Raw genomic sequence first — 19,644 nt, forward strand, 5'->3', positions numbered from 1 at the left:
ACTATGTGTTGTAGTTCCTAGCGTGGGACAGTCCAGGCCTGGTATCTGACTATGTTGAGTTCTGCTCCAGGCCAGGTATCTACTGTGGACTGCTGCCCTGTCTCACTGCTGCACTCTCACTGGACTGCACTCACTGCTGTACACAGGTACACACACACACACACACGTAGAGATAGAATGCTTATACAGTGGAATTCTGAAGTTTACATACACCTTAGCCAAATACGTTTAAACTCAGTTTTTCACAATTCCTGACATTTAATCCTAGTAAAAATTCCCTGTCTTTGGTCAGTTAGGATCACCACTTTATTTTAAGAATGTGAAATGTCAGAATAATAGTAGAGACAATTATTTATTTCAGATTTAATTTCTTTCATCACATTCCCAGTGGGTCAGAAGTTTGCAATCACTCAATTAGTATTTGGTAGCATTGCCTTTAAATTGTTTAACTTGGGTCAAACATTTCAGGTAGCCTTCCACAAACGTCCCACAGTAAGTTGGGTGAATTTTGGCCCATTCCTCCTGACAGAGCTGGTGTAACTGAGTCAGGTCTGTAGGCCTCCTTGCTCGCCCACAAATTGTCTCTGGGATTGAGGTCAGGGCTTTGTGATGGCCACTCCTACCTTGACTTTGTGGCCTTTTGCCACAAATTTGGAAGTATGCTTTGGGTCATTGTCCATTTGGAAGACCCATTTGCGACCTGGTTTAACTTCCTGACTGATGTCTTGAGATGTTGCTTCAATACATCCACATAATTTTCCTGCCTCATGAAGCAATCTATTTTGTGAAGTGCACCAGTCCCTCCTGCAGCAAAGCACCCCCACAACATGATGCTGCCACCCCCGTGCTTCACGGTTGGGATGGTGTTCTTCGGCTTGCAAGCCTCCCCCTTTTACCTCCAAACATAACGATGGTCATTATGGCCAAACAGTTCTATTTTTGTTTTATCATACCAGAGGACATTTCTCCAAAAAGTACGATCTTTGTCCCCATGTGCAGTTGCAAACCGTACTCTGGCTTTTTTATGGCAGTTTTTGAGCAGTGGCTTCTTCCTTGCTGAGCGGGACTTCAGGTTATGTCGATATAGGACTTGCCCTTTACTGTGGATATAGATCATTTTGTACACTTTTCGCACCAAAGTACATTCATAGGCTAATTGACATAATCTGAGTCAATCAGAATCTTCTAAAACCATGTCATTTTCTGAAATTGTCCAAGCTGTTAAAAGGCACAGTCAACTTGGTGTATGTAAACTTCTGACCCACAGGAATTGTGATACAGTGAATTATAAGTGAAATAATCTGTCTGTCAACAATTGTTGGAAAAATGACTTGTGTCATGCACAAAGTAGATGTCCTAACCGATTTGCCAAAACTATAGTTTGAAAATACAACCTAAGTGTATGTAAACTTCCGAGTTCAACTGTATACACAATAAATACGTAGTGTATTCTACGTTGATGTGTGTAAAGTATCTCTGTAAGATGGTGTAAAAACAAATCAATCAATAACATACACAATAAATACGTAGTGTGTTCTACGTTGATGTGTGTAAGGTATCTCTGTTGGGATGGTGTAGGGTACCTAGAGTGTAATAACAAATCAATCAATGACATACACAATGCTCCTAGAAGCATTTCAGGGAAACATCAGAGCAGTATAGAAATGTAACATGGTGATCTGTGCGTCAGGTCTGCAAGCTTCCCTGTGTCTGAGCCAGGGGGGCGTGGTCTGTCATCGCTGGAAGCTTTCCCGCCCCGCCCATAGAGGCCTCTTCCTGTTCCTGTTGAGAGGGGAGGCAGGGTCTGGTAATATCACTACTACTGTAATATTATAATACCACTACTGTAATATTACTACTGTAATGCTATAATACCACTACTACTGTAATACTGTAATACCACTACTACTGTAATATCACTACAACTGTCATACCACTACTACTGTAATACTATAATACCACTACTGTAATATTATAATACCACTACTGTAATATTATAATACCACTACTGTAATATTATAATACCACTACTGTAATATTACTAGTGTACTACCACTATTGTACTACTGTAATACCACTACTGTAATATTACTACTATAATACTGTACTACCACTACTACTGTAATAATATAATACCACTACTATAATACTGTAATATCACTACTACTATACTACTGTGATACCACTACTACTATAATACCACTAATACTATAATACCACTACTACTGTAATGCTATATTACCACTACTGTAATATTACAACTGTATTACCACTACTACTATAATACTGTAATACCACTACTACTATAATACTGTAATACCACTACTACTATAATACTGTAATACCACTACTACTATAATACTGTGATACTACTACTATAATACTATACTACCACTACTATAATAATGTAATACCACTACTACTGTAATACTTTAATACCACTACTATAATACTGTAATACCACTACTACTGTAATACTATAATTCCACTACTGTAATACACCTACTGCAATACTATAATACACCTACTGCAATACCACTACTGTAATACTGTAATACACCTACTGTAATAACTACTGTAATAATAATACACCTAGTACAGTACTGTAATACTATAATACACTGTAATACCAATACTGTAATACCAATACTACTGTAATACTATAATACACCTACTGTAATACCAATACTGTAATACCTACTGTAATACTGTAATACACCAGCACTGTAATACCACCTACTGTAATACTATAATACCACTACTGTAATACCAATACTACTGTAATGCCACTACTGTAATACTGTAATAACTACCCTACTACTATAATACTGTAATACTACTATAATACCACTACTGTAATGCCACTGTAATACTATAATACACCTACTGTAATACTATAATACCACCACTACTGTAATACCACTACTGTAATACACCTACTGTAATACTGTAATGCCACTACTGTAATACTGTAATGCCACCTACTGTAATGCCACTACTATAATACTGTAATGCCACTACTATAATACCACCTACTGTAATGCCACTACTACTGTAATGCCACTACTAATAATACTGTAATACTATAATGCCACTACTGTAATGCCACTACTGTAATGCCACTACTGTAATGCCACTACTATGTAATGCCACTGTAATGCCACTACTAATACTGTAATGCCACTACTGTAATACCACTACTGTAATACTACTATAATACTAATACCACTACTATAATGCCACTAATACTATAATGCTGTAATGCCACTACTGTAATACTGTAATGCCACTAATGTAATGCCACTATTAATGTAATACTGTAATACCACTACTGTAATGCCACTACTGTAATGGCACTACTATAATACTGTAATGTCACTACTATAATACTGTAATGCCAACTGTAATGCCACCAATACTGTAATGCCACTGTAATGCCACTACTGTAATACCACTACTGTAATACTGTAATGCCTACTAATACTGTAATGCCACTACTGTAAAACTAATGCCATTGCTGTAATACCACTGTAATACTGTAATGCCACTACTGTAATACTGTAATGCCACTACTGTAATGCCACTACTATAATACCACTACAGTAACATTACTGTATTTCTCCCCAGGTGATACCATGGACAGACTGAGCGTGCTCCATGACCTGCTGATGGAGGCAGCTGATTGGTCCAGAGTCATCCAATCAGCTCAAAGTGTTCCAGTGCTGCTGCACGTCTACTTCAACACAGTTACCACGGTAACACACACACACACAGGCTACAACCAGAATACATCAGAGATAAAACATGTATTTTGTGTATATAAGTATAGCTTTGATGTGTGTGTGTGTAGGTATCAGATGAGAGGTTGCTGGCCCAGCTGGTGTTGGTGCTATTGGAGAGAAGCAGTCTGTTGCTCAACATCCCCAAATACACTGCAGAGATACACAGGTCAGTACACACACTGCATCACACACTAATACACTGGTCAGGACACACACTGCATCACACACTAATACACTGGTCAGTACACACACTGCATCACACACTAATACACTGGTCAGGACACACACCGCATCACACACTAATACACTGGTCAGGACACACACTGCATCACACACTAATACACTGGTCAGGACACACACCGTATCACACACTAATACACTGGTCAGTACAAACACTGCATCACACACTAATACACTGGTCAGTACACACACTGCATCACACACTAATACACTGGTCAGGACACACACTGCATCACACACTAATACACTGGTCAGGACACACACTGCATCACACTAATACACTGGTCAGGACACACACTGCATCACACACTAATACACTGGTCAGTACACACACTGCATCACACTAATACACTGGTCAGGACACACACTGCATCACACACTAATACACTGGTCAGTACACACACTGATACACTGGTCAGGACACACACTGTATCACACACTAATACACTGGTCAGGACACACACTGCATCACACACTAATACACTGGTCACACTGGTCAGGTCAGGACACACTGCATCACACACTAATACACTGGTCAGTACACACACTGATACACTGGTCAGGACACACACTGCATCACACACTAATACACTGGTCAGTACACACACTGATACACTGGTCAGGACACACACTGTATCACACACTAATACACTGGTCAGTACACACACCGCATCACACTAATACACTGGTCAGTACACACACTGATACACTGGTCAGGACACACACTGTATCACACACTAATACACTGGTCAGGACACACACTGCATCACACACTAATACACTGGTCAGGACACACACTGCATCACACACTAATACACTGGTCAGTACACACACTGATACACTGGTCAGGACACACACTGCATCACACACTAATACACTGGTCAGTACACACACTGATACACTGGTCAGGACACACACTGTATCACACACTAATACACTGGTCAGTACACACACCGCATCACACTAATACACTGGTCAGAACACACACCGTATCACACACTAATACACTGGTCAGGACACACACCGCATCACACACTAATACACTGGTCAGGACACACACTGTATCACACACTAATACACTGGTCAGTACACACACTGCATCACACACTAATACACTGGTCAGTACACACACTGCATCACACACTAATACACTGGTCAGTACACAAACTGCATCACACACTAATACACTGGTCAGTACACACACTGCATCACACACTAATACACTGGTCAGTACACACACTGCATCACACTAATACACTGGTCAGTACACACACTGCATCACACACTAATACACTGGTCAGGACACACACTGCATCACACACTAATACACTGGTCAGTACACACACTGCATCACACACTAATACACTGGTCAGGACACACACCGTATCACACACTAATACACTGGTCAGTACACACACTAATACACTGGTCAGTACACACACTAATACACTGGTCAGGACACACACTAATACACTGGTCAGGACACACACTGCATCACACACTAATACACTGGTCAGTACACACACTGCATCACACACTAATACACTGGTCAGGACACACACCGTATCACACACTAATACACTGGTCAGTACACACACTAATACACTGGTCAGTACACACACTAATACACTGGTCAGGACACACACCGTATCACACACTAATACACTGGTCAGTACACACACCGTATCACACACTAATACACTGGTCAGTACACACACCGTATCACACACTAATACACTGGTCAGTACACACACCGTTACACACTAATACACAGGTCGGGACACACACCGTATCACACTAATACACTGGTCAGGACACACTGCATCACACACTAATACACTGGTCAGGCACACACACACTAATACACTGGTCAGACACACACCGCATCACACACTAATACACTGGTCAGGACACACACTGCATCACACACTAATACACTGGTCAGTACACACACCGTATCACACACTAATACACTGGTCAGGACACACACCGTTACACACTAATACACAGGTCGGGACACACACCGTATCACACTAATACACTGGTCAGGACACACACTGCATCACACACTAATACACTGGTCAGGACACACACTGCATCACACACTAATACACTGGTCAGGACACACACCGCATCACACACTAATACACTGGTCAGTACACACACTGCATCACACACTAATACACTGGTCAGTACACACACTGCATCACACACTAATACACAGGTCGGGACACACACCGTTACACACTAATACACTGGTCAGTACACACACCTGCATCACACACTAATACACTGGTCAGGACACACACTGCATCACACACTAATACACTGGTCAGTACACACACTGCATCACACACTAATACACTGGTCAGTACACACACTGCATCACACACTAATACACTGGTCAGTACACACACTGCATCACACACTAATACACTGGTCAGTACACACACTGCATCACACACTAATACACTGGTCAGTACACACACTGCATCACACACTAATACACTGGTCAGTACACACACTGCATCACACACTAATACACTGGTCAGGACACACACTGCATCACACACTAATACACTGGTCAGTACACACACTGCATCACACTAATACACTGGTCAGGACACACACTGCATCACACACTAATACACTGGTCAGTACACACACTGATACACTGGTCAGGACACACACTGTATCACACACTAATACACTGGTCAGTACACACACCGCATCACACTAATACACTGGTCAGAACACACACCGTATCACACACTAATACACTGGTCAGGACACACACCGCATCACACACTAATACACTGGTCAGGACACACACTGTATCACACACTAATACACTGGTCAGTACACACACTGCATCACACACTAATACACTGGTCAGTACACACACTGCATCACACACTAATACACTGGTCAGTACACAAACTGCATCACACACTAATACACTGGTCAGTACACACACTGCATCACACACTAATACACTGGTCAGTACACACACTGCATCACACTAATACACTGGTCAGTACACACACTGCATCACACACTAATACACTGGTCAGGACACACACTGCATCACACACTAATACACTGGTCAGTACACACACTGCATCACACACTAATACACTGGTCAGGACACACACCGTATCACACACTAATACACTGGTCAGTACACACACTAATACACTGGTCAGTACACACACTAATACACTGGTCAGGACACACACTAATACACTGGTCAGGACACACACTGCATCACACACTAATACACTGGTCAGTACACACACTGCATCACACACTAATACACTGGTCAGGACACACACCGTATCACACACTAATACACTGGTCAGTACACACACTAATACACTGGTCAGTACACACACTAATACACTGGTCAGGACACACACCGTATCACACACTAATACACTGGTCAGTACACACACCGTATCACACACTAATACACTGGTCAGTACACACACCGTATCACACACTAATACACTGGTCAGTACACACACCGTTACACACTAATACACAGGTCGGGACACACACCGTATCACACTAATACACTGGTCAGGACACACACTGCATCACACACTAATACACTGGTCAGGACACACACACTAATACACTGGTCAGACACACACCGCATCACACACTAATACACTGGTCAGGACACACACTGCATCACACACTAATACACTGGTCAGTACACACACCGTATCACACACTAATACACTGGTCAGGACACACACCGTTACACACTAATACACAGGTCGGGACACACACCGTATTACACTAATACACTGGTCAGGACACACACTGCATCACACACTAATACACTGGTCAGGACACACACTGCATCACACACTAATACACTGGTCAGGACACACACCGCATCACACACTAATACACTGGTCAGTACACACACTGCATCACACACTAATACACTGGTCAGTACACACACTGCATCACACACTAATACACAGGTCGGGACACACACCGTTACACACTAATACACTGGTCAGTACACACACCTGCATCACACACTAATACACTGGTCAGGACACACACTGCATCACACACTAATACACTGGTCAGTACACACACTGCATCACACACTAATACACTGGTCAGTACACACACTGCATCACACACTAATACACTGGTCAGTACACACACTGCATCACACACTAATACACTGGTCAGTACACACACTGCATCACACACTAATACACTGGTCAGTACACACACTGCATCACACACTAATACACTGGTCAGTACACACACTGCATCACACACTAATACACTGGTCAGGACACACACCGTATCACACACTAATACACTGGTCAGGACACACACTGCATCACACACTAATACACTGGTCAGGACACACACTGCATCACACACTAATACACTGGTCAGTACACACACTGCATCACACACTAATACACTGGTCAGGACACACACCGTATCACACACTAATACACTGGTCAGTACACACACTAATACACTGGTCAGGACACACACTAATACACAGGTCAGTACACACACCGCATCACACACTAATACACTGGTCAGGACACACACCGCATCACACACTAATACACTGGTCAGTACACACACTGCATCACACACTAATACACTGGTCAGTACACACACTGCATCACACACTAATACACTGGTCAGTACACACACCGTATCACACACTAATACACTGGTCAGACACACACCGCATCACACACTAATACACTGGTCAGTACACACACTGCATCACACACTAATACACTGGTCAGGACACACACTGCATCACACACTAATAGACTGGTCAGGACACACACTGCATCACACACTAATACACTGGTCAGTACACACACTGCATCACACACTAATACACTGGTCAGTACACACACTGATACACTGGTCAGGACACACACTGCATCACACACTAATACACTGGTCAGGACACACACTGCATCACACACTAATAGACTGGTCAGGACACACACTGCATCACACACTAATACACTGGTCAGTACACACACTGCATCACACACTAATACACTGGTCAGTACACACACCGTATCACACACTAATACACTGGTCAGTACACACACTGCATCACACACTAATACACTGGTCAGTACACACACTGATACACTGGTCAGTACACACACTGCATCACACACTAATACACTGGTCAGGACACACACCGTATCACACACTAATACACTGGTCAGGACACACACTGCATCACACACTAATACACTAGTCAGGACACACACTGCATCACACACTAATACACTGGTCAGTACACACACTGCATCACACACTAATACACTGGTCAGGACACACACTGCATCACACACTAATACACTGGTCAGGACACACACTGCATCACACACTAATACACTGGTCAGTACACACACTGATACACTGGTCAGGACACACACTGCATCACACACTAATACACTGGTCAGGACACACACTGCATCACACACTAATACACTGGTCAGTACACACACTGCATCACACACTAATACACTGGTCAGGACACACACCGTATCACACACTAATACACTGGTCAGTACACACACTAATACACTGGTCAGGACACACACTAATACACAGGTCAGTACACACACCGCATCACACACTAATACACTGGTCAGAACACACACCGCATCACACACTAATACACTGGTCAGTACACACACTGCATCACACACTAATACACTGGTCAGGACACACACTGCATCACACACTAATACACTGGTCAGTACACACACTGCATCACACACTAATACACTGGTCAGTACACACACCGTATCACACACTAATACACTGGTCAGACACACACCGCATCACACACTAATACACTGGTCAGTACACACACTGCATCACACACTAATACACTGGTCAGGACACACACTGCATCACACACTAATAGACTGGTCAGGACACACACCGCATCACACACTAATACACTGGTCAGGACACACACTGCATCACACACTAATACACTGGTCAGTACACACACTGCATCACACACTAATACACTGGTCAGTACACACACTGCATCACACACTAATACACTGGTCAGTACACACACTGATACACTGGTCAGGACACACACACTAATACACTGGTCAGGACACACACTGCATCACACACTAATACACAGGTCGGGACACACACCGTATCACACTAATACACTGGTCAGTACACACACTGCATCACACACTAATACACTGGTCAGTACACACACTGCATCACACACTGCATCACACACTAATACACTGGTCAGGACACACACTGCATCACACACTAATACACTGGTCAGTACACACACTGCATCACACACTAATACACTGGTCAGGACACACACTGCATCACACACTAATACACTGGTCAGGACACACACCGCATCACACACTAATACACTGGTCAGGACACACACTGCATCACACACTTATACACTGGTCAGTACACACACTGCATCACACACTAATACACTGGTCAGTACACACACTGCATCACACACTAATACACTGGTCAGTACACACACTGCATCACACACTAATACACTGGTCTGGACACACACTGCATCACACACTAATACACTGGTCAGGACACACACTGCATCACACACTAATACACTGGTCAGGACACACACTGCATCACACACTAATACACTGGTCAGTACACACACCGTATCACACACTAATACACTGGTCAGGACACACACCGTTACACACTAATACAATTGTCAGGACACACACTGCATCACACACTAATACACTGGTCAGGACACACACCGTATCACACACTAATACACTGGTCAGGACACACACTGCATCACACACTAATACACAGGTCGGGACACACACCGTTACACACTAATACACTGGTCAGGACACACACTGCATCACACACTAATACACAGGTCGGGACACACACCGTTACACACTAATACACTGGTCAGGACACACACTGCATCACACACTAATACACTGGTCAGTACACACACCGCATCACACACTAATACACTGGTCAGGACACACACTGCGTCACACACTAATACACTGGCCAGTACACACACTGCATCACACACTAATACACTGGTCAGTACACACACTGCATCACACACTAATACACTGGTCAGGACACACACTGCATCACACACTAATACACTGGTCAGGACACACACCGTATCACACACTAATACACTGGTCAGTACACACACTGCATCACACACTAATACACTGGTCAGGACACACACCGCATCACACACTAATACACTGGTCAGTACAAACACTGCATCTCACACTAATATACTGGCCAGTACACACACCGCATCACACACTAATACACTGGTCAGGACACACACTAATACACTGGTCAGTACACACACTGCATCTCACACTAATATACTGGCCAGTACACACACCGCATCACACACTAATACACTGGTCAGGACACACACTAATACACTGGTCAGTACACACACTGCATCTCACACTAATATACTTGTTAGAACACACACTGCATCACACACTAATACACTGGTCAGGACACACACCGTATCACACACTAATACACTGGCCAGGACACACACGTATCACACACTAATACACTGGTCAGGACACACACTGCATCACACACTAATACACTGGTCAGGACACACACCGTATCACACACTAATACACTGGTCAGTACACACACTGCATCACACTAATACACTGGTCAGTACACACACTGCATCACACACTAATACACTGGTCAGTACACACACTGCATCACACACTAATACACTGGTCAGGACACACACTGCATCACACACTAATACACTGGTCAGTACACACACTGCATCACACACTAATACACTGGTCAGTACACACACTGCATCACACACTAATACACTGGTTAGGACACACACCAGGACACACATATTTTGATTTAACACTTTTTATTTTGTATTTTTTTTTATTGTAAAAAATAAAGAAACACTGGAATGAGTAGGTGTGTCCAAACATTTGACTGGTCCTGTATATAAATATGGTATTTACATTTTAAATCTTTATAAATTTGAAAAGAATTCTAAAATCCTTTTTTGCGCTTCGTCATTAGGGGGTATTGTGATGTCATTATGGGGTATTGTGATGTCATGTTTTTGGTTGGACAGGTTTCTCACTTTCTTTCCTAGGTTTTTGCATTCTTCATCAAACCATTTGTCATTGTTTTTCATTTTCTAAGGTTGTCTGCTTGAAAACGTTAGATTTGATAGGGGAGCTGAAATGTCAATTATACTGTTTAGGTTTACTACTGCCAAGTTTGCACCTTCACTATTACAGTGAAATGTGATTCAGCAGTGATCTGAGAGAGGTGTCAGTGGGCTGACTGAATGCTCTGAGGGACTCTGGGTTAAGGTCAGTGATAGTAGTCTACAGTACTACTGCCAAGGGATGAGGTCAGGTGAGTGTGTACCTACGGTAAGAGTCCCCTTGAAGCCTATTGTACCATTGACTGTACAGACCCAGCATGCGACAAAGCTGCAGGAGTTGTGACCCGTTTTTGTTGGTTATGTTGTCGTAGTTGTGCCTAGGGGGGCATATGGTGGAGGGAATGCTGTCACCTCCAGGCAGGTGTTTGTCTCCCTGGGTGCTGAGGGTGTCAGATTCTTGTCCCGTTCTGGCATTTAGGTCTCCACAGACTATTACATGTCCCTGGGCCTGGAAATGGTTTATCTCCCCCTCTAGGATGGAGAAGTACCATGTTTCTTGTAGGATGACAATGTCTGTATTTCACATTTATTTGATGAAGTCTGGGTTCCTGCTCAGACCTTGTATATTCCAGGATGAGATAGTAAAAGCTTTGTTTTCCATAGTGTCTACCAATCTGCGTGCCACTTATAGTTTTCATATGTACATTTTTGTGAGTTTAATTTATAATAATGTCTTCATATCTCAAAGTTCTACTGCTTGAGCTCCTCTTCCTCTTATAGAATATTATCTCAAAAGTATTGTGGAGCTCCTAAATATAAAACAGTACCGGAACCCAAAATGAGTCAAGAACGATGTCGTTCTTGCAGCGGGTGATTCCCTGATCCACCTCTACACAGACGACACCATTCTGTATACATCTGGCCCTTCTTTGGACACTGTGTTAACAAACCTCCAAACGAGCTTCAATGCCATACAACACTCCTTTCATGGCCTCCAACTGCTCTTAAACGCTAGTAAAACTAAATGCATGCTCTTCAACCGATCACTACCCGCCCGCCCGACGAGCATCACTACTCTGGAGGGTTCTGACTTAGAATATGTGGACAACTATAAATACCTAGGTGTCTGGCTAGACTGTAAACTCTCTTTCCAGACTCGTATTCAACATATCCAATCCAAAATTAAATCTAGAATCGGCTTCTTATTTCACAACAAAGCCTCCTTCACTCACGCTGCCAAACTCCCTCGTAAAACTGACTATCCTACCGATCCTGGACTTGTCGATGTCATTTACAAAATAGCCTCCAACACTCTACTCAGCAAATTGGATGCAGTCTATCACAGTGCCATCCGTTTTGTCACCAAAGCCCCATATACCACCTACCACTGTGACCTGTACACTCGTCGGCTGGCCCTCGCTACATATTCGTTGCCTAACCCACTGGCTCCAGGTCATCTATAAGTCTTTGCTAGGTAAAGCTCCGCCTTATCTCAGCTCACTGGTCACCATAACACCCACCTGTAGCATGCACTCCAGCGGGTATATCACACTGGTCATCCCCAAAGCCAGCACCCCCTTTGGCTGCCTTTCCTTTCAGTTCTCTGCAGCCAGTGACTGGAACGAATTGCAAAAATCACTGAAGTTGGAGACTTATATCTCCCTCAATAACTTTAAGCATCAGCGAAACTGAGCAGCTTACCGACCGCTGCAGCTGTACATAGTCCATCTGTAAATAGCCCAACTACCTACCTCATCCCCATATCGGTTTGATTTTATTTTTTGCACACCAGTATTTCTACTTGCACATCATCATCTGCACATCTATCACTCCAGTGTTAATTTGCTAAATTGTAATTACTTTACTACTATGGCCTATTTATTACCTCACCTCCTCATGCCATTTGCACACACTGTATATAGACTTTTTTCTATTGTGTTATTGACTGTACGTTTGTTTACTCCATGTGTAACTCTGTGTGGTTAGGGGTTAGGGTTAGGGGTTAGGGTTAGTGTGTTATTGACTGTACGTTTGTTTACTCCATGTGTAACTCTGTTGTTTGGGTTAGGGGTTAGGGTTAGTGTGTTATTGACTGTACGTTTGTTTACTCCATGTGTAACTCTGTTGTTTGGGTTAGGGGTTAGGGTTAGGGGTTAGGGTTAGTGTGTTATTGACTGTACGTTTGTTTACTCCATGTGTAACTCTGTGTTGTTAGGGGTTAGGGTTAGGGGTTAGGGTTAGTGTGTTATTGACTGTACGTTTGTTTACTCCATGTGTAACTCTGGGTTAGGGTTAGGGTTAGGGTTAGTGTGTTATTGACTGTATGTTTGTTTACTCCATGTGTAACTCTGTGTTGTTTGGGTTAGGGTTAGGGTTAGTGTGTTATTGACTGTACATTTGTTTACTCCATGTCTAACTGTGTTGTTTGGGTTAGGGGTTGGGGTTAGGGTTAGTGTGTTATTTATTGTTTACTCCATGTGTAACTCTGTGTTGTTAGGGTTGGGGTTAGTGTGTTATTGACTGTACGTTTGTTTACTCCATGTGTAACTCTGTGTTTTTTGGGTTAGGGTTAGGGTTAGGGGTTAGGGTTAGTGTGTTATTGACTGTTTACTCCATGTGTAACTGTTGTTTGTGTCTCACTGCTTTATTTGCTTCATCCTGGCCAGGTCGCAGATGTAAATGAGAACTTGTTCTCAACTGGCCACCTGGTTAAATAAAGGTGAAATAAAATACAGAATAAAGGGAGGGTCTGTGCGGAAGATTAGGTTACTGACGTTCCCGTTTTTGTAGCAGTCAGCAAAAGTGTTTCTGGATTGTCCATGAGGAGCTTCTCTCTGTACTCTCTCGGTGCCTTGTCACGTTTAATATCTAAGGGGTACTGTACTGTGGTGATCCCTTCACAGTGCCCTGTAGATGATGTGGAGGGGGCTACCCTGTATATGTCCTTGTAAAATAATCCACCTTTTATACAACCCTCAGTCTATCTTTTGGAAAAACATGCTGAACAATTCGGGAGCTCATCTGCTCATTAACTCTCTATCTTTCCACTCTCTCTCTCGTTTCTCTCTCTCTCTCTCGTTTCTCTCTCATTTCTCTCTCTCTCTCGTTTCTCTCTCGTTTCTCTCTCTCTCTCGGTTCTCTTTTGATTTTCTCTCTTGTTTCTCTCTCTAGAGTTTTTAGCCACCACTTGTTGAAGCTGTGTAAGCTCCACCCCTCTCTGGTTGTGGACCAATCACGGGAGCTGCTGGAGTTTGCTGGAACCACCACTAACATCCACAGCAAAGAAGACCTGTACACACATGTGGTGAGAACTATATACTATACACTATAATACTATATACTATACACACATGTGGTGAGAACTATATACTATACACTATAATATACACACATGTGGTGAGAACTATATACTATATACTATAATATACACACATGTGGTGAGAACTATACACTATAATACTATATACTATACACACATGTGGTGAGAACTATATACTATAGTGCAAGTTCTCCCACTTAAAAATATGAGAGAGGCCTGTAATTTTCATCATAGGTACACTTAAGCTATGACAGGATTTAGGATTTTTAAAGAATTTATTTGCAAATTATGGTGGAAAATAAGTATTTGGTCAATAACAACAGTTTATCTCAATACTTTGTTACTTTGTTGGCAATGACAGAGGTCAAACATTTTCTGTAAGTCTTCACAAGGTTTTCACACACGAATATAAACACTGATATACACTCTACTATACACACTATACTATACACACTGATATAAACAATATACTATACACACTCTACTATACACACTGATATACACACTATACTATACACACTGATATACACACTATACTATACACACTGATATACACACTATACTATACACACTATACTATACACACTATACTATACACACTGATATACACACTATACTATACACACTGATATACACACTATACTATACACACTGATATACACACTATACTATACACACTGATATTCACACTGATATAAACAATATACTATACACACTCTACTATACACTACACACACTATGCTATACACACTGATATACACACTGATATACACACTATACTATACACACTGATATTCACACTATGATATAAACAATATACTATACACACTACACACACTATGCTATACATACTCACACTAGAGAAACCTTTACAGACACATGGTGACAGATCGAGACTGTGTGTGTGCCTGTGTGTGCCTGTGTGTGCCTGTGTGTGACTGTGTGTGTGCCTGTGTGTGCCTGTGTGTGACTGTGTGTGTACCTGTGTGTGACTGTGTGCCTTTGTGTGCCTTTGTGTGTCTGTGTGTGCGTGCTAGGTGTGGGTGCTAGGTGAGTACCTGTCGGTGTCATTTGACTCTCGGTGTTCCGTGGATCTGGTTACTTCCTGTTTCGAGGCATTGGAGGCAGTCCTCTTCGAGATCACTTCCTCTGGAAGCCCCTCCCCCAGGGTGGTTACCTCCTTACTGAGCGCGCTCGCTAAACTGGCTTCCCGTTCCCACGACCTCATACCCAGGTAACACACACACACACACACAATGGGCTTCCCATTCCCACGACCTCATACCCAGGTAACACACACACACACAATGGGTTTCTCGTTCCGACGACCTCATACCCAGGTAACACACACACACATACAATGGGCTTCCCGTTCCCACGACCTCATACCCAGGTAACACACACACACACAATGGGTTTCTCGTTTCCACGACCTCATACCCAGGTAACACACACACACACAATGGGTTTCTCGTTTCCACGACCTCATACCCAGGTAACACACACACACACACAATGGGTTTCTCGTTCCCACGACCTCATACCCAGGTAACACACACACAATGGGCTTTCAGAGTGTTGCATTATAGGTTTGAAATGGAACTTCAAGTCGCTCTAGTAGCTCCCTACCTACTGTACCATGCAGCCATCAGGCCTACAGGCTCACTGCTGTAGTAGCTCCCTACCTACTGTACCATGCAGCCATCAGGCCTACAGGCTCACTGCTGTAGTAGCTCCCTACCTACTGCACCATGCAGCCATCAGGCCTACAGGCTCACTGCTGTAGTAGCTCCCTACCTACTGTACCATGCAGCCATCAGGCCTACAGGCTCACTGCTGTAGTAGCTCCCTACCTACTGCACCATGCAGCCATCAGGCCTACAGGCTCACTGCTGTAGTAGCCCCTACCTACTGTACCATGCAGCCATCAGGCCTACAGGCTCACTGCTGTAGTAGCTCCCTACCTACTGCACCATGCAGCCATCAGGCCTACAGGCTCACTGCTGTAGTAGCTCCCCATACCTACTGTACCATGCAGCCATCAGGCCTACAGGCTCACTGCTGTAGTAGCTCCCCACCTACTGTACCATGCAGCCATCAGGCCTACAGGCTCACTGCTGTAGTAGCTCCCTACCTACTGTACCATGCAGCCATCAGGCCTACAGGCTCACTGCTGTAGTAGCTCCCTACCTACTGTACCATGCAGCCATCAGGCCTACAGGCTCACTGCTGTAGTAGCTCCCCACCTACTGTACCATGCAGCCATCAGGCCTACAGGCTCACTGCTGTAGTAGCTCCCTACCTACTGTACCATGCAGCCATCAGGCCTACAGGCTCACTGCTGTAGTAGCTCCCTACCTACTGTACCATGCAGCCATCAGGCCTACAGGCTCACTGCTGTAGTAGCTCCCTACCTACTGTACCATGCAGCCATCAGGCCTACAGGCTCACTGCTGTAGTAGCTCCCTACCTACTGTACCATGCAGCCATCAGGCCTACAGGCTCACTGCTGTAGTAGCTCCCTACCTACTGTACCATGCAGCCATCAGTCCTACTGCACCATGCAGCCATCAGGCCTACAGGCTACAGTCACGAATTACACACACTACAGCCAGTCACTACAGCCGTTCGTGTGTGTGTGTGTGTGTGTGTGTGTAGGGTTTCTCTGTTCCTCTCTAAGCTTCGTAGCGGAGCAGTCTCCTGGTGTGGCAGTGAGGAGGATGTTGTCGCCGTAGTGACCAGAGGGGAGGAGTTATGGTCGCTGCTGAAACTTCCGAGCGTGGCGCTGAGTGTTCTAACCCCGCCTTCCCTCGCCACCTCCCCCCGCTGGCACCGAGACGCCAACGCAACGCTGCCACCTCGACTCAGAACACTGACTGGCCTCACACACACACGCTAAAATATAATCACACATAGACCTTAAATCATTTATGTTCAAGAAATGTACTGTATGTTTTCAATATCTTGTTATTATACAGTGAGGGCCAAAAGTATTGGGACAGTGACATATTTTTGTTGTTGTGCACAACATAATCTGAAACACAACCAAAACAAACAGGAAATACATCCAACACGTTTGTAGAGTTACAAGCTTGATGTAGTTATTGAGTGCTAAGAATATGGGACCAAATACTAAACATTTGACTGATGTACTACACAAGTGCATTTTTCCCAATGCTTTTGGTCCCCTAAAATGGGGGGGAATATGTACAAAAATGCTGTAATTTCTAAATGTTTCACCTGATATGGACGGGAATAGCCTCAAATTAAAGCTGACATTCTGCACTTTAACCTCAGTCATTGTATCAACGTGGTGGAGTACAGAGCCTAAACAACAACAACGTGTTCCAATACTTTGAGCTCACTGTGTTTGTTTACTCACACAGACACATGTTTTATAGATCTCTTTTAATCAACAGTTTCTCTGATAGAAGATCATAGATATAGGACTGACTGAGCCATCTAGTTATAGTTAGCTCAGTCAGTCCTGTCTAGTATATCTATAATGACAGACATCTACAGTGCCTTCAGAAAGTATACATTTTGTGTTACAGCCTGAATTTAAATGTAAAGGTGTCAGTATAAAGGTACCACAGTATTACTCCTTAAAGGTGTCAGTATAAAGGTACCACAGTATTACCCCTTAAAGGTGTCAGTATAAAGGTACCACAGTATTACTCCTTAAAGGTGTCAGTATAAAGGCGCCACAGTATTACTCCTTAAAGGTACCACAGTATTACTCCTTAAAGGTGCCACAGTATTACCCCATAAAGGTGTCAGTATAAAGGTACCACAGTATTACTCCTTAAAGGTGTCAGTATAAAGGTACCACAGTATTACTCCTTAAAGGTGTCAGTATAACGGTACCACAGTATTACTCCTTAAAGGTGCCACAGTATTACTCCTTAAAGGTGTCAGTATAAAGGTACCACAGTATTACTCATTAAAGGTGTCCGTATAAAGGTACCACAGTATTACTCCTTAAAGGTGTCAGTATAAAGGTACCAGAGTATTACTCCTTAAAGGTGTCAGTATAAAGGTACCACAGTATTACTCCCTAAAGGTGTCAG

The 19,644-nt window shown here is 43.4% G+C and overlaps 1 protein-coding gene across 1 annotated transcript; it reads left to right on the plus strand.

Moving 5' to 3' along the window:
* Nucleotides 1-1,759: 1,759 nt before the first annotated feature.
* Nucleotides 1,760-19,160, plus strand: LOC135530950 (AP-5 complex subunit zeta-1-like). The gene is made up of 6 exons (XM_064959119.1): nt 1,760-1,807; nt 3,628-3,755; nt 3,851-3,948; nt 15,427-15,559; nt 16,612-16,808; nt 18,233-19,160. Exons 2-6 carry the CDS (start codon nt 3,636-3,638, stop codon nt 18,471-18,473), a joined length of 789 nt encoding a protein of 262 aa, XP_064815191.1. The 5' UTR covers nt 1,760-1,807; nt 3,628-3,635; the 3' UTR covers nt 18,474-19,160.
* Nucleotides 19,161-19,644: the final 484 nt, after the last annotated feature.

This window comes from Oncorhynchus masou, unplaced genomic scaffold (genome assembly GCF_036934945.1).
Source record: "Oncorhynchus masou masou isolate Uvic2021 unplaced genomic scaffold, UVic_Omas_1.1 unplaced_scaffold_1467, whole genome shotgun sequence".
Taxonomy (NCBI): domain Eukaryota; kingdom Metazoa; phylum Chordata; class Actinopteri; order Salmoniformes; family Salmonidae; genus Oncorhynchus; species Oncorhynchus masou.